At 42.2% G+C, this 24,853-nt stretch overlaps 1 protein-coding gene across 1 annotated transcript in view; it reads left to right on the top strand.

Annotated features, from left to right (window-relative positions):
- UROC1 (urocanate hydratase 1) overlaps window positions 1-24,853 on the top strand; it is a 92,782-nt gene that overhangs the window by 3,248 nt on the left and 64,681 nt on the right. The window contains exons 2-8 of the mRNA XM_061618419.1: window positions 9,757-9,887; window positions 11,871-11,964; window positions 14,908-14,967; window positions 16,857-16,985; window positions 20,256-20,317; window positions 20,736-20,802; window positions 22,121-22,264. Coding sequence (XP_061474403.1) covers window positions 9,757-9,887; window positions 11,871-11,964; window positions 14,908-14,967; window positions 16,857-16,985; window positions 20,256-20,317; window positions 20,736-20,802; window positions 22,121-22,264 — 687 coding nt within the window. The remainder of the gene's footprint in view (window positions 1-9,756; window positions 9,888-11,870; window positions 11,965-14,907; window positions 14,968-16,856; window positions 16,986-20,255; window positions 20,318-20,735; window positions 20,803-22,120; window positions 22,265-24,853) is intronic.

Here is a 24,853-nt window from a genome sequence, read left to right as displayed (position 1 = left end):
ACCACCAGCAACCCTATCTGGACACAGCAGCTCTTGCCTCAGTGACTCATACCCTGGTTACATCCAGGCAGGAAAACTGCAGTCTACATGAGGCTGAAGAAAGTTCAGAAGTTTCAGCTGGTGCAGAATGCAGTAGCCTGGATTTTGGTAAGGGCTGGACATTAGGACCAGTCCACATTATACTAATTCTGCATCAGCAATAGTGTTAGCTATCTATTTGCTTCAAGGACCAGCACAAAACATTAAGCCACCTGAGACCAGCAGATTGCTCCCATCACTTCCTCCTCCTGCCTGATGACTCTGTTATCGCCTCCTTGCTTCATCCTCTGCTGCCTCCTCACCTCCTCCTTCCTTCCCCCACCTCCATGCTGCTGTGTCTGCCTCCCCATGTATTTCCAAGGAACTGGAGGCGCAGGTGTGTCTTGCCGCATTCTGAGGAAGTGGCCACTTAGAAGTGGGAGGCACAATGCAATTCAGGGGATGTTGTGTACTAACTTTAAACCGTAACTTGCCACCATTGTGGCAAAGCCCCCATCTTTAGCTGTTAGGAGATCTACAATTAGGAGAACTAAAGTCCCCAGAGTTGTTTAATAGTCAATTCCTCTTCCCAAGGGTCTCTGACTATTGAGGCAGAGCATAGCCATCATGGCTAGTAGCCATTGATAGCTTTATCCTTCATGAATTTGTCTAATCTTCTTTTAAAGCCATTCAAGTTGGTGGCCATCACTGCCTCTTGAAGAGCAAATTCCATAGTTTAAGTGTGCATTCCATGAAGAAGTACTTTCTTTTGTGTGTTCTGAATCTTCCAACATCCAGCTTCATTGAATATCTATGAGTTTTAGTGTTATGAGAGAGGGAGAAAAAATTTGTTGGATTTTCTTGGCAATTGGCCATTTACATGTATGTTTAATTTAATAGCACTATGGTCATTGTTCCTGATTGGATCAACACGTATATCTCACACCAGGTCCTGGGTGCCACTTAAGATTAAGTCCATGGTCGCCATCGCTCTGGTTAGTACCATGACCAACTGTTCTAGGGCACAGTCATTTAGCATATCTAGAAATGTTGCTTTTTTGTTGTGACTGGATATGTAGCCAGTCTGTGTCAGGATAGTTGAAGTCACCCATTACTACAAGATTTCCTATTTGGATGCTTCCTTGATTTTTCTCTTCTCAAGATCTCCCTGAGTAATTTGATCAGGGGGATGATAGAACGTCCCCAGTACTAAGTTACTCTTTGGACACGGTATGGGACTCCTCTTCCCCTCACAGTGCTACAATTCCCAGAATTCCCTAGGAAGAGGGATTAATGGTTAAACCACTGGGAATTGTAGCTCTGTGCGGGGAAACAAGAGTCTCCTGATAACTCTCTGCACCCTTAACAAATTACAGTTCTCAGGATTCTTTGGAGGAAGCTGTGACTGTTAAATAAGTATAATAGTGCTTTAAATGTGAGGTTCAGATGTGGCCTAAGTTACCTAAAGGACTCTCTGTGTCCATATGCACTTGCCAGACCAATAAGGTTAGCTACAGAGGACCTGCTCGTATGCATGCCAGGAAGGGAGTTTAGGGTGGCAGACATGAGGCAAACACCCTTTTCAGTGGTAGCCCCACATTCTTGAAATGCAAGAAATATGATCACCTTCCTCCTTGATGTTTTTTAGGTGGACATTTAGACATTTTCATTTCAGATTGCTTTGAAATGAAGGAATAGATCAGGTTGTTGACAAAGAATGGTATGATTTTATTATTTTCTACTCATTATTTTAATATTGTATGTGTTTTTAACTGATTTTATCAGATACCGTATACCACATTGGGAAAATACCATATTTTGAAAGGGAGTGAGCACATTAAATAAATAAATAAATTTCGGGTGCACATGGGAGATTTTTTGGGGAGGGGAAACTGGCAAAAATGGCCTCCCTCAACATTAGCTGAAGTGGTAATGAATTCCACATTTAAAGGGCAACAACACTGAAAGCCCTATGACTTGAGAACACAAAGCAAATAGCAGAAGCTCTCACTTACTACTGGGAAGTCGATAAAGAGTCAGCATCCACTGGAAGCTGGTAATACACTTATGGCCAAACTAGACAAAATGTTACGTACGCAATTGTGTGAATGTTTTTTTAAAATAAATAACACTCTGGATCGGGAACATATCCACTCTGATTTAATGATTTGCTCCTGCTGCAGTCCTGAACCAGACCAATGTGCCCCCAGGGCTACTATCTTTCCAGAGAGGGAAGGTCTCATTGGCACAAACTCACAAAAAGAGCCCTGTTGAATGAGGCCAGTGGCCCATTTGTCCAGAATCCTCTTTTTACTGTGGCCAGTTAGTTGCCTAGGGAAGCCTACAAGCAGGACCTGAGTGTAAGAGCACTCTCCCCACTTGTGATTCCCAGAAACTATTCAGAGTCATACGGCTTCTGACAATGGAAATAGCACACTGGAGATAGTACACATCATGGCTAGTAGCCATTGACAGCCTTATCCTCTATACTATACTAAACTGTTACTCAGGTAGTAGTTGTAGCAGTATATTTGTTTAGAAAGCCAGTTCTATGGTTTTTGCACATGATGTGAAAACAGGGTATTAATTTGAGCTTGAGATACTGCACAAACTTAATTCACTAACCTAAAGGAGAATTTTCATTTGTGGCGTAACAACTAGACATCTGGAATTGAGAATGGGTGGTATTCTACCAGCAAGTCCTGTCAGCACGAGGATTTCCACGTGCACAATGGGACTCCCCACCCTCTCCTCCCCCACACCATCCCCAAATCTGCTTCAGAGGGTAGGGGGAACCCCTAGAACAGATTTTTGGGGATGTGGAGAGAGGAGAGGGGGAGAACGTTTATTACACAAGGACAAATCCTTGCATTGACAGAAAGTTCAGCTTAGCATTACATTGGATTCTACCCAATGTTATGTTCTTTTCCAGGTGAAGCCTTTTACGTTAGCCAATTCAGTTTGCCTCTGAAATATTACAGCATATTGCAGGAGACATAACTTTCATGTGCAAACGAACGTAGCTATTCCTGCTAATTTACACAATGAAGTACTGCAGACAGCTATATTTTAGGAACAAAAGACTCTTGTCTACAGCTGGCGTCTCTAAATGGACCCAACTCTACTTAAAAGGTTAGCACAAAGATGAAATGTGGTTGTGTTCGACTAACAAAGGACACTGGGTAAAAAAGGGCAATGTACTGGGCAAACAGCTTTGTTTAATTGACAGATGAAGCCACATGGTGAAGATAAATCAACCAGCAGATGGAATCCAAAATGCTAAAACGATAATTCAAAGAGATGACGAAGTGCTGAAATTGACAGACTGCAAGTAGTTCACATAATGCCCCCAAGGACCAATTTTATGGATCCAAACAAGTTCATTTAGTTCAGCTCCATTCTCCATGTGCAAACAGGAGTGGCTGGTAGGGAGGGGGCTGCCACAGACCTGGCCTCCCATAACAGTGTCACCACATACCGGGATGGTGAATAGGCAGAGCAGGGTGAGAACAACATCAGGTTGGTGTGGGTGTACTGGTGGAGCCAATCTGGCATTCCTGCTGGTGCACCCAAACTGCCTCTACCTTGCTGCTGCCGTGCACCATCCTTGCCCCATTCTGGCATATGGCAGTGACACTGCTGCCAGGAGGCCAAGTCCATTGGCAGTGCTTCTTCCCATCAGCTGCTCCTGTGTGCAAAAGTTTCAAAGCATATATGTTTGGGGAAGGTTCAGTGATAATGCACATGGTTTGCATGCAAAAGATCTGAGATTCAGTCCCCAGCATATCCAGGTAGGGCTGGGATGGAGGGCTTCCTGCCTGAAACCCCAGAGAGTCACTGCTAAGTCAGTGTAGACCAGGAACAGGACCCTTTGGCCCTCCAGATGTTGCTGAAGTACAACTTCCATCAGCCCCAGCAAGCATGGCCACTGCTCAGGGATGTTGGGAGTGATAGTCCAGCAACATCTGGAGAGCCAATGGGTCCCTTTCCATGGTGTAGACAGTACTGAGCTAGATGGACCAACGATCTAACTCGGTATAAAGTAGTATCCTATTCCAAGTTTATTCTGTGATGCGGGCATAATAAAGCTGTGCAGGTTATCTCTGTGTGGCAGGTGAAGGAAATACAGCAGAGAGTCCTATGGCACCATAGGGTAACAGAGAAATGTATTTCATTTAACTAATAACTGTTTTTGTTGCAGAAGATTAACGCATCAGCCCTTCTGTAATTTGCCAGATGAAGATACTGTCTTTCTTGGGATTGGTAGTGGAAGAGCACAGAGCCTTGTGCCTCTTGGGAGGGAAAAGGAGAAGATGGAGGGTGTTGTGGTTTCAAGCCCCGAGCAACCAAAGGGCTTGGAAGCAAGAGAAGTCAGGAACTTTATATGGAAAGAGCCTTGCAGATATGGTTTGGCTTATCCAAGGAGATTAAAGCTGAAATGGAAGAAAAAGCCCGATAGCTCTTCAGAAGACCCTGGAGCACATGATCTTTATAAAGCTCTCATAAAGGCTTTATATTATTGCCAGAAACAGAGATTCATGAAAAGAAAACATGGGAACAGTTTAGGGTTATTATTGCAAATATCAAGTAAACATAAAGAGCTACAGATACATAAGCCTAATCCTTTGCTTATATTAACCAGCACCATTCCCAAAGCTTTGGAACACATTACTCTTCTGCTGCTAACACTGCTACTACTATTCCAATAAATGATATTAATATGGCTGATCCTACTACTATTAATAATACTAACTACAATGATAATCAGATATATTAATTGCAAACTTATTCTCCAAGTGTCAATCTTTAGGTAGCCAAAATGGCACCTTTTATACAGAAAAGGGAGGCCTTGAGGAAACCCCAAGGTTTGCAGGCATCCAGAAATGTTTAGAGGAAAAAACCCTAAAGAGGGGGAGGGGAGCCTACAAAAGAGTCCAATGGGGACTGAGCATGCTTGGTGGCCACAGAACATTGAGCGTCTCTTGGAGAAAAAAGGGGAGGTATTGTGTGATCCAGAACAGGGCAGGGCTGGCTGGCTAAAACCCTGAACGGGAGCAGGTTCCAGGTCTGACTTGTATTGACTATTTAACAGTAGTAAAGGGGAAAACATCTAGCATACTGGTCTAATTTGACCTGGAACTTTGAAATCTTATATGTGAACACTGAAAATGCTAAACCTGAATACCTAAAGGATTGTCTCACCATTATCTATTCCAACCAATTACTGTGCCCTGCAGGAGTGAGCCTCCTGCAGACACCATTTCCTTAGGAGGTCTGTTCTATACAAATAGTCAAATAGGAGATGGTTCTGTTGTTTGGAACCCTAGTTGCTCCAGCTATTCTTTACTAGCAGCCTTGTATCTGACATTGCTTGGGAATTCTAAGAAACCAGTTTTGAAAGGTTTAGTCTACCATCTTGGCATCCAATTGTATCCAAACATAAAGAAAAACTTGCTCCTTGATCCCAGGAACCACAATGCAAAATTTGGTTATGATATCTTATGAGGTGTTCAAATGCATAGTGAACAGGCAAGCAACTTTCCAAAATATACTTTATAAAAGATAATAAGTTGTAACCTGGTCTTCCTAAATTAGCCCAGAACAACAAACAGTGTACTTAAAATGTTGCTTAAAATGAGCTTGAATGCTGGCAAGATGGAGGCACTGTGAGTGAGTGGTTCTTGCGTTCAAGAAGTTTGCCAATTGCCTGCCATGGATGGAGTTGCATTCTCCCTGAAGAGAACAGGTTTACAGTTTTGGGTGTTTCTAAACCCAGCTTTGTCACTGAGGCCCAAATGGCCTTGGCTGCTAGGAGCACTTTTTACCAGTTTTGAATGGTGTGACAGGTGCAGCCATTCATGGATCTGGGTAGTTTGATCACAGTAGTCCAGACACTGGGAACTTGAAGACTGGATTATTGCAACACGTTCTGTATGGGACTCCCCTTGTGCTGGGTCAGAAACAGAATGCTGCAGCACAAGTACTGACAGGAGCAAGACCCTGTCATCATATTACAACTTCTGGGCCAACTTTAAGATGTTACTATTAGTATATAAAGCCCTCAACAGCTTGGGACCAGTGTATTTGAAGGATCACCTGACCCCATTTGTGCCTGCTCAGCCACTTAGATCTGCAGAACTGGCAACTTTACAAGTGTCACATAATATTACAATTAAAACAACAGCAGAAGCCATGGCACATTAAAGCAAACAAGTAGAACATTTTCAAACCAAATACATACAATCAGCATCATCATAGCATAAACCAATGGAGCCACACCATTATACTCCAGATACCTGCAGAAAGTTTTGAGCTGACACCTAAATGTGTACATAGTGGGGAATAGCTGGACTGGTACTGAGAGGGAGTTTCATAAATGGACCACCCCATCTGAGAAGGTATTACTATATGTAGTGCCCCCTCCAAGATCATACTCAGTGAGCGGGCCATCAGCAAAGCCAGCATGCTGTGTATTCCACCATAAGATAATTTCCTGCTTCCTTGTGCCTTTTTGTTTTGAGAAGATGTGGTTGACTATTTCAAGTTGAGGTTAACAATGGGTTATTTTCTACAATCAATTAAGTTGCGGACCCTCCTTGCCACATGACCTTGGGTCAGGCAGTGGAGGAATCTTGCATACATATGCCTTTTGCCATTTTTTAAAAATTTCTTTTTACTATTACATTCTGATTTCTTTAAACAAATTCACACCTACTTTTCATGGTTAATCCTATGGTGTATGGTTATTAGCCCTTTGCTCAGTTGAACTTGTTCTTGACATGCACTCTCTAATTGTGACACTCTAGAAGACTGCTAAGATCTTTCTTGTACCCTTCAGATGGGAAGTTCTGTCAACCTTTTTACAGGCAGCGGAGCCTGGTGACTCCGACGTCAGTGGAGCTTTCAGCACCTTGGACAGCTCCTTGAAAGTTTGGACTAAACCTGGAGCCGATTCACTGCCCCACTTATATTGGAGCCACCAGGGCAGGAGTTGGGGGATGATGTATAGGGCCCCACTCAGCAGGATGAGCAGGAGGGCTCCAGAGAGCCAGCATGGTGTAATGGTTAGCATATTTGACTATGACCTGGGAGATCAGGGTTTGAATCCCCACTCATCCATGAAGCTCACTGGGTGACCTTGGGCCAGTCACTGTCTCTCAGCCTTACCTACGTCACAGGATTGTGTGAGGGTGAAATAGAGAGGGGAGAACTTTGTATAGCATCTTGAGCTCCTTGGAGGAAAGATGGGCTATAAATATAATAAACAAAAATAAATGAATAAAAAAGCAGCAGGGCTAGCTAACCATCTTTGACTATTTTGAAGACATTGCTATCCATAGAGCCTCTCCTGCTCCTATCCAAACAGGAGCAATAGTGCTCCTGCTACTTACTGGGAGGAGGTGGGGCGAGGGTAGTAGTGACGTGGGGGCTGTATAGGCACACTGGCAGAGCCAATCCAGTGCTCCTCCCCATTGTTCCCATCCAGCCTTGATCTTGCCACTGCCTCCTGCCCCTCCGAGACAATGAAATCCAAAGTCTAAAATTAGCTAATTGCACCACTGCCTGTATTTGATTTTGCAAAGAAGAGCCCACTAAACTTTTAAGCAGTTTGCTGAAGGAGGCCACAAAAGATCTAGAGAAGTGAAGTTTGGATATAGGAGGATCTGCTTGATGGCTTGATTTTGACTCCACCTGTGTGGGCTGTTCCCACACATTTCATATCACACATGAGTTCTGAACAGGGAGTAAAAAGTGAACAAACCAGAAGTATATCTATCAAAGCTTTCCTTGTTTCATATCCCATATGTGTGTGTGTTTAATGACAATGACATGAGCCTACTGAAGAGGACAGGACAGATTATATCTAGTTTGCCTGCTGGAGAGACACAAACTTACAGAGTATTGTTGAGGTTACCGGCATCTTTTACTTCTTTAAGATATTCAAACTTGGCTGCAGGGAACTTTCTGACTAAAGTTACACATTTTAAGCATGGCAATATGCTCTATGAAGACCTCAGTTTTGTTTTTTCTTTTAGCCCTATTTTTCATGAACTCTGTGTGGTTCAGAGAAAATCTTAAGACTGCACTAACTACTGAAATGTTAAAAATAAAAAAAGTGTTTGGGCAGATCCCCCTCAGAATATGTGGTTAGTGCAGCCACAAAGTAGGGTTGGTAGAATGACAGAGTTGGAAGCGACCTAGGAGGTCATACAAAACCCCTCTTCGTTGCAGGATCTGCAATTCAGAATGCAACTACAACAGATGCGGGGAACCTTTGGCCCTCCAGATGTTGCTGAACCACAACTCCCTTCATGCTAGGGCTGATGGGGCATGTAGTTCAGCAACATCTGGAGGGCCACAGGTTCCCCATACCTGAACTACAGCAACCCTGGCAGATGGCCACCCCCCCTTCTCTAGCAAAGGAGAGCCCATACCTTTTCTGGACAATGTGGGGATTCTGGGGAAAGCGGTTTCATGTTCTTCATGCTTAGCCTGCCTGCCAAGGGTGGTGACAGATCCACATACTGCTTGAGAGGTGCTTGGGACAAAGTCACAGGCAGAAAGCTGGCTTGTTTGTTCAGTGGCAGCTGAGACCATTATACATGCCATCTGCAAGTGCACACTAGAGCAAAAATGCACACATAGCAGCAAAAATGGCTCATCTGGACCCCCCCCCCCTCCGGCTTTGCAGCCTCCATGCCTGACAACTAGCGATGGAAGAATCTGTCGATTTTAGTTCTCTCCGTTTCCTCATTTTTCCAGTCTTAACTTCAGTCCTCCACAGAAATTTGCGTTTTTGTTTTTTAAAAAATCCTCATGAAACCTTTTCAGCACTTTAATGTGAATTTCTCTTGCTAAATACATGTTTGTATGCAGTTTTGACTAACGTACACATTTTTGCAAGCAATTTCTCCTAACGTAATACATTTTTGCATGTTATTTTCACTAATATATTCCTTTTTTTGCACATTTCCCCCTTGTATATGCATTTGGGCAAACATTGCCTTGGTGGAGAACTGTACTGCAAAATTCAGACAAGTGAGAATTTTGAAGGATGACTGTGTTTCAATTCTCATATTGTTTTGGAAAGTGCGAATTTGATGAATTTGGCTTTAAATGTGAACTGAATCAAATTTCTGCTCCATCCTTACCAGCAACCATCTAAGAGGGCAAGCTTGTAAAAATAGCCTGTTTGGTAATGCTAGCACATTTGAATATCTGAGCACAGAAGCGTTGTGCTTTCTTTGGCACGGCACTGGGTGATTTGGGTCCATTAGATTCCTTAGCAAGCACTGAACCTTTTGTGCCATTTCAGCGTGACAATGGAGTTACAAACTTGACTTGGCAGTGCTCTGTCATCAGGCAGGCATTGGAGCATTCTGCATCATTTTGTGCTTTAGTATAATGGAACCATGGAGTTCCCATGTCTGCTAACTGCAGCTGGTTCTGCTTGCTGTTCCATCTCCTCCAGAGAATGGCTGCAGCAAAGGGCCTGTGGCAGGATATGATCTTGTTTATATAAAGGTTAGAATGAAAAGATCCCATCCAAATGCTGTGCTACCTTGTTTGCTGGAGCCTCATACTTATTAATGGTCATTGCCCTTGAATACATTTGTAGGATCTGGGCACATTTCCCATTAAACCTGATAAAATGTATGCATTTAACTAGCTATGATAACCACCCACTTAGTCACCTTAGTGCTGCATCCTTCTCTTTCTCTCTCCATTCCTCGACAGCTGGCTTTGAAGAACTCCCTGCGTTATTTCCCTTCTGACTTGCATGTGGTCCTGGCACCAGAATTTGCCAAGGAGCTGAGACTCTATGGACATATCTACATGTACAGGTTCTGTCCCCAAACTGAGATGAGGTAAAGGCTTGAGAATAGCTAGTTTTATGGTGAGAGTGAGATTCATTCCTCTTGGTTTAGGGATGTAGCTGAAGTATGTCATAGCAAATGCTATGAAGGCACAGCCATGAACCAAGCTGGACAGGCAGAAGTCCAATTGCAAGCAAAGAAGCCGGCTGGGGGAGACAAAACAAACAGACATTAGTAGGGATGCTGGAGAATTCCGGCAAAAGTAGAAATGGGAGTGGAAATTACCAGTGTTTGTTCATTTGTCCCATGTCTGAATGGAAAGCAGTCCAACAAATATTATTGGTGTTCACTGTTGTTGTTGCTTTCAAGCCACAAATTATACATAACTGATTATGGTCTCCCCCCTCCATTTGCATTGCATTTCCTTTGCACTGAAATGAATGGGATGGAATAACATAGTGACAGTGCAAATTAGTTAATTTATGTAATTAGTAACATAAATTATGTACATTGCACAATTTTGCAATAGCGGACAGTGAAACAAATAATGTAATTATTGTCAGAAGATGAACTGCAGTGGAACAGAAACAGTGCTGCATGCGACAAATATATGGCAGAATGGAAAACAATGTCTTCTTACATCACTAGGCACTATAAAACTGGGCACTATGATTTAAAAAACAAAATTAAAATGAGTTCTTAACCTGGCAAAGACTACAAATTTTCTTTTTCATCCTGATATGTGTCGTTAATGGATATGTGTCAGTGGGGATGGATGTCCAGCTGCTAAAACTGTACAGCTTCATATAGTTCAAATGAAACTGGTCAATGGATATTGAATGAGCACAGCTGGCTATCCCAGTTTCCTCAGCTAAATGAGTTTCCATATGCAGAGCAAGAGCAAGAGGGTCAATCCATTTACAATCCATATGCAAATAAAGTAATTGTTGTCCAGAAATGTGATATGTTGCAAGCAATAAGCACAACTATTGGCACACACCCTGCAGTTCTGTGATACAGATTACAGTTTGGCCTCTGATCAGTTTATACTAGTGCTATGTCTTCCAATTTCTCAAAAGTCCCCTCCCCCCCAGTGAAAGAGGCTTCCATTTTTAATGCCTCATTTGCAGAGCATGTTAGAATTTCTTTTGAATTTTGGTTTGGGTGGGATTGCACTTACTTTATCATTGCAAGGGGGCTGAGAGTAGTGTGTGTGTGTGTGTTTCTTTCCATTAAACATTTTTCCAATGCTCTGCAGCCTCCCTGATCTGAAAAAGGCACGTGAGAGGAGTTGCCTTATGAAGTCTTTCACTGGGCTTTAATTCAAGCGTGGGAAGCCAGGGAGGCCGGCTATGAAATGCCTGAAACTGGTGAACACATTGTTTTTGTTTTTAAGGGAAGTCTTTTTTACTTTAAAAAAAAATGTTTCTGAGCTAATTTCTTTAAAAGCAAAAAGACCTTACTTAAAACCCAGATAGCTGTCGGGCATATAGTACACACTCTCCCCACTTTCCTGCCCTTTTGGAGAAGCCCGGCCAAAGATGTCATGGGGTTTTGCGGAAGAGTGCAGCCAGAAAAGGTGCAGAAGGCAGACCACTGGAGAGAGAATTTGTGGAATGAAAGAAAGAAAGGACCCTCACAAAAAAAGTAAACACAACCTACCAACCTGTGAGCCAACCATGCTTTTCTTTGTGCTAGTTTTTTTAAAAAAAATCTTTTCTCATTACCTGATTGAGCATGGTCAGGAAAGAAATGATGGAAGAAATTTTTGGTATAGCACTAGTTTTTATAGTGGGAATGCATTTTGATGGGGACACTCAAAGCACTTTGAATACTCAGAGAAATGTTTGAAGGCACTGATCACATTAGAGCAATCTCTAATTAAAAAGGGGATCCCATTGGGCTTTACTATGCTATCAAATGTTTTATTCTCATTGCTGTTTTGTTGTAATTTGGGGGGGATAAATCCAGCTATGCAATTGTAAAAAGGTTGGATATAATTATTTCATTTTCTCACATATATTTTAATTTCAGAGCTCACCCCATCCAGGAATATCCCTGCAAAAACATCCAGGCTGCTGCAGTAATGCACATGATTATGAATAATCTTGACCCTGCAGTGGCACAGGTAATGAAAATTCAGTGAAAGGTTTAGTCCTGGAAAGAATCCGACAGCAGTGGCAATACACTGCTTTTGGTGAATTAACATATATCAGTTGTGCATGGATCATTCTGAAATGCAGCAAGTGATCAACTCTATTTTCTCTACTAATTTAATGAGCATAGGAATAGTGCAATATTAGCATACCACTCTGAACATTTACAAAATTAGGGATGAGCTGAAATTTCTCAGAAATGAATATTCCGATCATTTTAAAAAGTCCATTTTTTCTTTATTGAGCTCCTTCTAAACTGTTGAAGAATTTCAATCCTCGCCTGACTATGCAGCAGAATGGCCTCATCTGTTTTGCCATCAAACAATTTTGGGCACATCTATGCATCCAATTAGTTTATTGTCTATCCCTAGGGCTACCTTTTATACCTTTCAATATGTGCTGTCATTGCTGTCTTCACACTTGCACTTCACCATACTTGTAGAGTTGGGACTACCATCAGAGGAGCCTATATTGTTTGAAAGTCCAGTGGGGGTTTTAGCATTAAGCTGTATTCCAATGCTGCTGAGAGATTCAGGAGTAGTTCTGGGCTTCTCAGGGGAATAGGATCACTACCTTTTTTGATATGCCTTTTCATAATAGGGAAAAGTATTCCTGCTGCTTATGTAACTGGTTTCCTGCCATGGATGATTTCTGCCACTTATGCAACTGGTAAAGGCACAGAGTCATGTTGCAAGGGATTACTGGGCACCCTCTGCCAGGTTGGTGACTGTGACGTCCTTCCCCAGCACCACCTGTGAAGCTCTCACTTGGGGCTACCAGCAGACAGGAACGTCAGCTTTATTCTTACCCTTTACAGCTCTAGCACAGATCTCCCTAGATCCCACTGCTAGGCAGCACCACCAGTCACTTTCTGTAACCCAAACTTCCAGAGACTTTGCCTAAGTCTCTCTATAGCTTGTTACTTTGTGACTGTATGCCTATGCTGTTCCCAACCCCCTTGTATCTTTATATTTAAAGCATACAACTCTGGGTTGCTCTGGATACGTGACTTGCTACAATCTCTCCCTTCCCGGCTGCCACCATTAGATACAGTTTCTGTTCAGCCTTGGTAATTACCTTGCCCTCCCTTCTGGTCTGTATATTCCCCCAGCCAAGGATCAGGCCTTTGGTAAACCAAACAAGTATTTATTTAATATCAGAAATAACAAGATTACTTAAGGAATGTTTCACAAGCGTATGGTTTCATCTATATTATGTTAGGTACTTAACTTCTTACTAATTGCCTCAGAACTCTGACTCACTCTCCACACCACCAAACCTCCAAACCTCCAACCTCTCTCTCAACCTCTCAAACACCACCTCCTAAACACCCTCTAAAAACCACCTCCCAGATTCAACTGTCATTCTTTCATTTATACTCCCAGCCATTCAAACGCTCGGCCAATCATCCAGCATTCTACCGCTCATGTACTCCCCCCTCCTCTTTCACTCTACTTACCATATATCTTCTATATAACCAGCACTTACCATATTTACAATATAATCAGGAACATCACAGTGACCTCTTGATGTTTTGAACTGGAGCAGATGAGAGTAGTAGTGCAAAATAGCTGGAGGGCACCAAAGTTGGCAGACGCTGCCCCTTGCAACATGGGGCTGGATACATTGTACCTGTCTGATGCTTTATAATACAACTACAACTGTCACCACAAAGGCAGGTGTCAAATTGTACAGCATTGGGTAGGGAACCACTTCACCAGCATTTTTCCAGTTGATATGCAAGCTATATCAGGCAAACTGATTCTGCCATTTATTGTCCTTAGTGTGTTGTTCAGATAGCTTAGAGATGTGGAGGTGGACGATTTCATACTTTTTGAACTGTGGAGGCTAGATATTTCTTTTCTATCATTGCAGAGGCATCCTAAGAAATGGCTGGTGCTAATAGAAGCCACAGGCACAATCTAGAAAAAGCTATACTCTTGCCAAGTTACAGAGTTAGTACAGTAAGAAGGTTAATAGAATAGGCCAGGATCCTGTGGTCAAATCTCAGCTCTGCCATGTGCTGCTTGACTGTTTAAGCTGTATTTTGATTAAACTGGTTTTATCCAGAATATAACACAATAGTTTGATCTAAAGCAGGCTAGCCTTTCTCTAGCTCTACTGGCCAGGCCAGGCTGGACTGTTTTTGTGAGGTAACTTAAAATGTTCTTCTTAACAAGAGGACTTGCTTTCCTAACATGCTTATGATTGAATCCCACTAAGTCACTGCATGAGCAGAATGACTTCTTCTCAGACAACTTCCATCCATGCAATGGAACTTTCCCTCTCTCTCCTCCCCCTACAACCCTACACCGCCCGCAAATCTGCTCCCAAAGGTTGGGGGGAAACCCAAAGCAGATGTAGGGGGCACAAGGGTGGAGGAAGGGGAGGGGAAGTTCTGTTGTTCAAGCAGAAGTTCTTCTGCTCTCATAATGTATTTGTTGGATGCAACCCTTAGTCATAAACTATCCTACTGTGCAGTCTTAAGTATCCTACCTATAAAATGGGGCAATAATTTTGGCGTAATTTACAAGGGTGCTGTAAGGATTTCTGAGATAATGTATGTGAAACTCTTTAAGCAGTTAAGAACCCACATGAACATTATTAATAAGTGTTTTAATCAGTTCCACTGATTTCAGTGAAAGAAAAGAACATAGGGCTCTTATTAATAAAAGAAGGAAAAGTTGAATATTTTGTTATTCTGACAGAGAAATCATATATCTTTTGGGATAAATGCCTCACTTTTGTTTCACTGCTTTATGTTAAGAATTACATGGGGAATGTATCACTCAGCTGTATTTGACATTTAAATGCTCTTAGGGAATACTGAGATCACTACAAATGAAATATTTGGAAATATTGCATGAGAGCACTGTTTAAAATATAAAATATAATTTAAAATGTGTCTTTTGCAGTTTCCACAGGAGCTTGTAACCTATGGAGGAAACGGACAAGTATTCAGCAACTGGGCACAGGTATGATGTTGACACGTTTGTTGCCATACTTGACCATACTCTTGTTAAATCCATTACATCCCCATTCTGCTTAGGCAAAGTTTGATTAACTTGTTGGCAGTTGTTGACTACAATCCAGAAATCTTTGTGCCTAAAGTCATGCAGTTGGTGGGGCATTTAACTTAAAAAATAAACATCAAAACAGCAACCTTGTGCTTGAATTATGCGGGCTGGAGGTGGGGAAGGCGATGGTTTCCTTACCTTTTATGGCTGGCCTCTTCGCATTTTTGAAGGTCACAATTTGGGGTCATTATCTGGATAACATATTAACTTATAACTTTTCAGATTTTTCAAGGAAACTGTAAATCCAGATTAAATGGTGTGGGGGGACATGTGCTGACATTTTGATACCAATAACATTATGTGGATGCTGTCCAAACCTTGCATGCACAAGGAGTACCAATCCCACAATAAACAGTAATCTGGAAGCACTCTATCACTGTAGTTTGAATGCTTTAAAGCAAAATGTCTTTTCCAAAGGTAAGAGTGCTTCTAAGCAGGTGCAGAGTGCATTTGGCTCATCATTAGATAAGCACAATCCCAGAGCTTGGAAAAGTTACTTTTTTGAACTGCAGCTCCCATCAGCCCAATCCAGTGGCCATGCTGGCTGGGGCTGATGGGAGTTGTAGTTCAAAAAAGTAACTTTTCCAAGCTCTGCACAATCCTCCCCTGCCCTATCCGGGATTAGGAGAAGAGACTCCCAGGTTCCCAGGCAGAGTTGAGCTCTTTCTGGTTCTTTTTCTTGAAACAGCCATGATGCTTTTGAAAGATGTTGGCAGAACATGATTTTGTACCAAGTGTCAAACATTCCTCAGGGCATGTATTGGCTGCAGGAAGAAATACAGAAAACACAACATTTGGAAACTTGCTATCTCTTCTTTTGCTCCATCAGTTGTCTCCAACTTTGATATTTCACAGCACAGCAAACAATACTCCTTTGTCGCAGGTTACTTCAGAATAGCAATCGGATGAATGGTTTTCTTTAGCTGCGATAAGGACAGTTTGTTCTCCGTATTTTGTTTCATGAAAAAGAGACTGTTTGTAAAGATGTTTGGTTATAGCAACATTATTCCTCAAAGTGTTATTTCTGGTGCAGGGAGGTGACTGAAAATGCAGTGCGGGAAGGCAGGAAGGGCTGCTGAAACTTTTACCCACTAAGCTGAGGGAGAGAGCCCTAGCTTAGTAGGCAGAGGACATCCTTTGCATGTACAAGGCCTCTGTTCAATCCTTTGGTAGAACTAGAAAAGTTTCCTGGTCTGAAGCCCTGAATTGCTGCTGCTGGTCAGTGTAGACCAGCCCCCAGTAGTATAGTGGCAGCCTCCCTCACATCGGGCCCTCCAGATGTTGTTTAACCACAGCTCCGATCAGCCCAGCCAGCATGGCCATTGGTCAGGGATGATGGGAGTTGTAGTCCAACAACATCTGGAGGGCACCAAGTTGGAGAAAGCTGGTATAGACAGATCCAGATGGACTGACTTGGTATAAGGCAGCTTCCTATGCTCAGGGCTCTTGTTTCCCCCAAAACCACTTCTCCTTAGCAGTTTCTTCCACCACCACCACTACAATCCTCCTTAGTGGGAATTATTTCTACTTTCAGAGCCCTACCAGGAGAGAAATAAAATGGCTGTGGAGAAACAGTTTCCAGGGGAAGATATGTGTGTTTGTGTGTGGCACATTTACCCCCCTCCCTCGCCAATGCTGCATTTGAAGTCACTTTATAGGAATTTGGTAGTGGCCCAGTTCTTCCAACACATTGGTCTTGTCTATTTTGCCCTCTAGAAGCCTTTCAAAAGCGACTCAATATATGAAGGAAGCTTGCTCTTCTATTTTCCCCTTTTTCTCTCTTTCAGTTCTGGCTGGTGATGCACTATTTGTCTGAGATGACTGAAGAGCAGACATTAGTCATGTACAGTGGGCACCCTTTGGGGCTCTTCCCTAGCCATCGCAGCGCTCCTCGATTAGTCATAACCAACGGGATGGTAAATTACTCCTGCCACCTTCACCGTTTTCTCGTTATCACTTATCATTTCCCGCAATACTTTCTGGCAGGGACTGTGCTTTGCCTCATTGATCTGAAGTGGGTTGGCTGCGATCCTCTAGTGTTTCCTATCTGATCATTTAACACAAAGGTCACATCCATGCCATACATTTAAAGCATATTTCAAGCTCATTTAAAGCACACACCTTTCCCCAAAGAATCCTGGGAGCCATAGTTTAGCCCTCACTGAGCTAGAATTTCCAGCACCCTTAACAAACTACTCCATGAGGCATAGTAGAATAAGCTGTAAGAGGCTCAAGCAGGTCAATCCTGGCTTCACATTTTTCTTTTCCAACTGGCCATCAGCATTCTTTGCCACTAAGGCCACTAAGCATGCACAGTTCTTATAGGATATTTTTTTTGGGGGGGGGAGTGTTTTGCCCCTTGTATTTTTTAAAAAACATTTTGTACTTCTGCATGCTGCAAAATTTGTCTGAGCATATTGATACCTCCCTCTTGTTTCTTAAAGGCCTCATTTTGGCTCAAATCCTGTCTGTGCTCAACCACCTGAGTTCAGTGTTAAGGGAATGATGGTTTGGTCCTACTTTAGAATCTTTCAGTATGCAATACTAATATTTAATGTACTTTTAACAGCTAACATTCTTGACACTATATAAATCTGACATCCCAGTCCTGTCTCTTGCTTCTGAAAATCCTTTCCATGTTCCGTTATTATAATCTTTCGTGGGCTGGTGCACGATTCTGCCTGTGCTCAGTTAGGGATGGGAGAAAAATTGGATTCATTTAAAAGCAAGCTTGGTAAATTCACATCTTTTGAAACAATATATACTATGGTAAAGTGTGCGTATAAATGCATATATTAGTGAAAATAATATACAAATGCATTATATTAGGGGAAATTGCTTTGGGAAAAAAGTGTATATTAGCCAAAATTGCATACAGGCGGGCCCCACTTATATGGTGGGTTCCGTTCTGGACCCCCACCGTAAAGCGGAAATTGCCGTAAAGCGGAACCCATTCACTATAATGGGCCGCATTGGGCGAAAATGACGCGAAAACAGCGCAAAACGTCACAAAAGAGCAAAAAATACCTTTAAAATTGAAAATGAAAGCCACCGCATCAGCGGAACGCCATAAAGCGGAACGCCGTAAAGCGGGGCCCAACTGTATAAAAATGTGTATAGTAGGAGAAATTTGCAAAAAAATGCTGATGAATTTTCATGAGGATTCTTTTTTAAAAAATCACAAACTGATGTGGGAATGTGAAGAAATGTACTTAAGATTGGAAAAATAAGAAACCGAGAGGAACTGAAATCAACATATTCACCTATCCCTACACTCAGTGAAGACTTAGACTACATTCAGATGACAGTTTGTTCCATTTTGCGATGTTCCTTACTTGATAATTTCCACATTTTATTTGATCTTTCACATGTTGTAAAAGCCACTTTTGGAAACCTAGTGGAAGTTTAGCACTCATTTTCATGTTAACTGCTTAAAAAAAAAATCATTTGCAACTTCATTAACCCCCAAAATCATGGTAGTAAAGTGACAAAATGTGGGGTTCTTTCTTACTGCTTTCTCGGGGGAATTATGGGGGAACAGAAGCGCACGTGTGCAGAATGGATGGGGGAGTAGTGACATGTCCAATGACACTCATTGTTGTGTTACACCAACACGCCCACTGCGGTGAATAAAATTTAGCATGACATGGCAGTATTCCAGTCCAACAGCCACAGCTCCATTAGGTAGCTGGTACTGCAAAGGAATGTTAGAAATCAGGATAGAAGTGCTACTATTATCATTGGCAAAACTAACGCAACAAACCCCATGTCTGAATGCAGCCTTAGAATGCCTTCCTAGTGGTGTGGATGACTCTGCTTCTCTCTCTACCCCTTCCTACATTCTTGCAGTCCCCAAATCTCTGTGTAAAGCTCCTTGTACTAGTATAGTAGGCCTTATGCTGATCTTATACTCTAATGTGGTATCAGAGCCCCTGTTTTAGTGAGCAGCCACAGTTTTCACCTAGCCTATGATGATTTCAGACTATGTTGCCAGAAGCTACATGTCAGCACATTGAACTCAGCCTGCCTGGACCAGTCATTATAGTCATTATTTTAATTTAATTTAATTTATTGGATTTCTTAGTCGCCCATCTGGCTGGCCATCCAGCCTCTCTGGGCGACGTACAAAATGAACAACATAACACAAAATGACACACCAATACAATAACATTAAAATCTAAAAGCGATAATGATAAAATCTAACCCACCCCAAAGGCCTGCCTGAAGAGCCAGGTCTTCATGGCCCGGCAGAAACTCATTGTAGAGGGGGCCTGGCGGAGATCATTTGGAAGGGAGTTCCATAGGGTGGGGGCCACAATTGAAAAAGCCCTCTCTCTAGTCCTCACCAGTCTAGCTGTTTTGACTGGTGGGATAGAGAGAAGGTCTTTTGAGGCCGATCTTGTTAGGCGGCATAGCTGATGATGCTGGATTATAATATAAGAACAGCCCAGCTGGATCAGATCCAAGGTTGAACTACTCCAACATTCTTTTTCACATATTGGCCAACCAGGCGCCACCAGGAAGTCCAAGTGCAGAGCACCAATGCAATAGCAACCTTGACCACTGCAGTTGGCCTCTTGACATCGAAACTGATTGTGTTATTTAGTCACAAATGTTTAGTCTCAGTTGCATCCATAACTCCTCATATATCCATATTTCAGCGAATGACATCTGTGACATACATTGATACCATGTTGATTTTCTGTTGTCCTTTCCCTGTGCCTGGGAAAAGGGGAAAGGCAAAGAGAAAAATGATCTGGGCATTTCTGAGTATTCTTAGAGTTCCCCAATTATGATAGGGTCATACTTTATTAGCTGTAATTGGAACATCAAAAACCCAATCTCATTTGCTCTTCCCATGGCTTCTCTCATACTCTCAGTATGAGTAAGGTGGATCATTATGCTGGGATGGTGGTAGAATGTTTTCCAACATGGTATTATTCAGAGACCTCTCTCTTTTCTCCTTTCTTCCCATCCCACCACTCTTGTGATTTTAAGATGCCTGTGTTTGCTTTTTTCCTCCTTCCTCCTCCTCCCTTTTCCCTTTTGTATCATGTCATTTAGATTGTAATGAGGGTAGTGATCCTTAAGCTGTTCTGGGAACATTGTCAGTGGGAAAGTGCTGTTTAAGATGCATTACATCAATCAATCAATCAATACAAATTTCCTTGTTCTGCTTTGTTTAGGTAATTCCTAATTATTCTTCAAGAGATGAATATGAGAGAATGTTTGCAATGGGGGTTACAATGTAAGTTACCCATTGTCCAAGATGAGTTGATTTTCCTAATTAATGTATGAGGTCTATTTTTTAAAAAATATATTTCTGAATTTAGAATTTTTGGCATGCCTGTGGTGAAGGGATAGAGCCTTATATTTATGTGTATATGAATACAGGCCAAAGGCTGCAATCCCATACTGACTTTTTGATAATCAACCTGGTTAAACTCAGTGGGACTTACATTTGACTAACGTATAGAATCACGCTGTAGAAAGTTATGTGTGAGAGAAGGAGAGATGTAGAGAAGCATGTTAGGGGTATAATTAATTGGAAAATGTTGTACTACTGGGCTAATGTAGCTGTAGAGAAGCATGTTATAGGTATTTTTTCTGACCACATAATACAGAGTTGACTGAGAAAACTGTGTTGCATCCACTGCTATTGACAGGTACGGACAGATGACAGCCGGGAGCTATTGTTACATTGGACCACAGGGAATAGTCCATGGAACGGTGGTAAGAACTGTTTGCTATCAGGCAGAATGTATCATTTGTGAAAAAAGGAAACATCATATCACTCCTGACTAAAGATATATTTAATATTTCTTAGCTATACACATTGCAGATCTGACCCACTGCTGTACTGAAGACAAGGTAGCTACTTCATTCTACTGCACTGCTCATTGTAAGATATGTAAATGAGCCACTCCCAAATGTATACTGCAAGGGAACTGCTGTTGTGCCCCAAGAAAATAATTATGTAATAAAGGCTTCTGTGAGCCCAAAGTCCTTATCTAAGCAAGAGGCTGCCCAAAAGGTCTCTGAATGATGCAAAACTTTGGCCTTTGCCTCCTTCAAATCCACCTCCATTGGGGGCAGGCAGTTCTACCATATCTCTGCATCAAGTGTGTGTGAGACTGGGTTTTTCAGTCATTACTAAAGATAGATATGAGCAGAATTATCACCCTCGGAGTGGGAGGACACCTGCAGCAGTGACTTGTATGGACGCACAGAGAAGTGGAGAGAAGTGGAGTGTGCTTTCTATTTTTATGTCAGAAAAAAGTGTTTCAGCTGTCCAGAAAATAGGAAAACACTGCTCTGTGAAGCTGTTTCCACCAGGTCAGACTGTCCATCAATTCCATTAGTGTCAATTGTGACAGGCAGCAGCTCGCCAGAGTCTCAGACATGCATGGAGTCTCATTTCCCATTACCTCCTGCCTGAACTCCTTTTAACTAGAAATGCCACAAACCGAACCTTGGACCTTCTTCATGCAAAGCAGGCTATCCAGCATAAGACGTAACTATCCCAGTCCAGAAAACTGTCAGGTGAAGGCTACATGACTGTATTCTCACTGAGGCACAATTTTAAAAGGGATTCTGGGTATGGAATAATAATAAAAAAGACTGTGTGGGGTTTCACATGACTAGCACCTTGCTTAAAGTGGATTACTGGCACCAACATTTACAGCATTAGCAAGCCACCATGGAATTACAAGGGCTATGGATTATCAGTGTGCAAATGGCATCCTTGCATGCTCGGGACAACAGCATAATTTAAAGGTGACACTGCTAGCCGTGTAGAACCCTTCATAGGCAACTTTCTTTGACATACTCAGAGAACCATTGGTCCCAAATGATTGGAGAGGAGTGTTTGGAGCCTCCTTCGCTTCGTTTTGGGCTTTACATGCTTACTCCTAAAACTACAGATGTGTTGATGAAATAAAAAGTCCCAAAGATAAGCAAATGGAAATGGAGTAGAAGTATAGCCATTGGCAAATTATGCCATGGGGTACCATGTACAGTCACACTGCCCTTTTTCTGCCATATGCTTTAGCTAACAGTGCTCAATGCAGGCCGTCGCTACTTGGGAGTGGAGAACCTGTCTGGGAAAGTCTTTGTCACATCTGGCCTTGGAGGGATGAGTGGTGCTCAAGCCAAGGCTGCCGTCATTGCTGGCTGTGTGGGGATTATTGCTGAGGTAAGCCTGTATGCTTATTTGTATGCTTTTGCTTAGTTATCAACCCTTTTTAGCTAAGTTTTTCTTTGTGGACTTTCCTTCTGATACTCATTTGTATTGGAACATGCCTGTGTGGAATGTTTTGGGGGAAAGAGGGCATCAGGTGATCAGATTTGGTGCATATATGATCCCTCCAAACCATAAGGGACATGTCTTGGCTCTACACACCATAAATCGCACAGTAGTCCTGGCTGAGGGAATTGTAGGATGAGCTCAGGTAGCAGAAAACACATGCAAGGAACATGTGCTAAGCCCCTTCTCCTCCACATCCTTTCCCTTCTTTGGATACTGCTTCCTGAGTTTCTGGTTGTTTGCTAAACTCAATATCACCAAAGTAAGAGCTCTGCCCATTTGAAGGCATAGCTCTCCCTAGAGAAATCAGCATCAAGTGAAATCGGCAACATGATGCTGCAATGTGATGATCAAACCACAAAATGGCTTGGTCCTACCATTAGGCAAAGTAAGACAACTGCATCAGGGGCAGATGCTGGAGGGGGGCAGCAACGAGAATCCCCTAGGCTGTGCATCCTGAGCACGCAGCAATTCCCCTCTGTTAGAGGATAAAGCTGTGTGTGCCATGTGGCCTGCCTGCATCCCCTAAACCAGCCTGCTGCCCTCAGGTGCGCTGGAGGATGATTTCCTGTTTCCAATTCTGAAATTGGATTCAGCTGCCACTCCAGTTGCCTTCTGTATGTGGAATGTGTTTGTGGGTGTGCAAGTGCACCACTTTGTCCTTTGCCTCAGGCAACAAAATGTTTTGAGCTGACCCTGGAAGGGGACTCTTAGGTCTTCCTGGGTGCTTTTGGACAGTAGTTTTGTTGAACAACAAGAGCCCAAACTCAGAAGAATAACATACCTGATACCTGCATTCCACAAGGGAATGTGCTGATAGTGGGTAATGGGTGGCATTTATTATAATAATAATAAAAAATAATAAAATTTTATTTCTAGGCCGCCTATCTGGCCGAATTAACGGCCACTCTAGGCGGCGTACATAGACTAAAATATAACATAGAGTAAAATATAACATATAATACTAAACAAAACCCCAGTAGTCTATAGACATCCCGAGCAGCAGGTTCACGCACACATACACACACACGGTCTCTGGCCCTTTCAGCAGTTGCTGCTTTTGTAGCTGGAGAGAGACAGGGCCCCGCCCTTCCAGGCCAGGTGGAAATCAGCCAGAAATGCAGGGAGCAGGTCTTGCAGAAACTCACACATTTTTGTTTTGTATCTTGCCCTTCCTCCAAGGAGCAAAGGCATCATATATTGAGAGGTCTCATTGTATCCTCACAGCAGCCTTGCAAGGTAGGCTGGACTGAAAGACTTTGACTTGGCATTCGCCATCCAGGGCCGAGCAGGGATTTCAACCCAGGTTTCCCTGATCCAACAGTCTAGTAGTTGGTGGCCACTATACCACAGGGCTTCCTCACTGTGCATAGAAACCATGGCTCAAAATAAACAATTATGGTATCTCCTTGCTGCACGCTTCCTTGTGGTATTTTCCTGCTTCCACTTTGGTTGTACAGTTGCTGGGAGGACACAAGCATCTTGAAATTCTCTTATACTCACTCTCTGAAGGAAGACATGCTCCTTCAAACAACCTCTTTGTATTCTTCTGCCAAGAATGAGATCAGTTCTAAGTGCAGTTTTTCTAACAACAGCTACACTTTATCTGCGATTGGATTACATATGACTAATGCATTCAAAATCAGTGTGTTGGTTTCAGATGCCAGCTTCCTAGTAATATACAGGCATTATAGATTAAAGGCAAGGACTGGAATTTTACTGTTAGTAATAAATAGCCACAAAACTGGTAGGAAACCCTACAATTGTGTTCTGGAAGAAAACTGTACATGTAATATCCATAATAAGTTGGGTGAGGTATCCAACTATGCTGATGTATTAAGCTGATCTACTGATTTGTGATGTATGTTACACTTGTATGAATTTAATTTTCCTATTAATTTTATTTTGTTCACTGCTGTGATTTTTTTCTTAATGCTTGTGGTATAGACATTTTTACAAATAATAATAATAATAATAATAATAATAAATTATTTACTACAGCATACTACTAGATTCATTAATAACTGTGTTAGCGCATGTTATTAGAAAAGTGGATTTTAAGAAGAAAGCGCTTATGTGGTATCTCTAACAAAAGTTAAGATTTTAGAGTGCAATCCAGCTCATTCTTCCACTGGGCTGGGGTGAGTTGGATGCTACAGATCTCAGGCTTCGCTGGAAGGCTCCCTGCTGTGCTGGGCTCCACTGGGCTCTGCCAGCAGCAGCCCCCCGCCATGGCAGAGATGTGGCTCTCTGATGCTAAAAAGGAAAGAAACCCAGATAGATAATTAGCCTGTACACACATGATATCTAATTATGTAATGACTGAAAAAATTCCGGGTCTTTATAAATCTTGGTAGTAGACTTTTCAAAACATTAAGATTTATTATATGATAAATATAGCTAGCATTCATAAAACTTTATACAGAAATAAAAATATGTAAATAAAATGTCTTTGTACTAAACAAATCTCATCGATAA

This window comes from Rhineura floridana, chromosome 3 (assembly GCF_030035675.1).
Source record: "Rhineura floridana isolate rRhiFlo1 chromosome 3, rRhiFlo1.hap2, whole genome shotgun sequence".
In the NCBI taxonomy this organism is placed as follows: Eukaryota; Metazoa; Chordata; class Lepidosauria; order Squamata; family Rhineuridae; genus Rhineura; species Rhineura floridana.
This window is presented reverse-complemented; position numbering and strand designations above follow the sequence as displayed.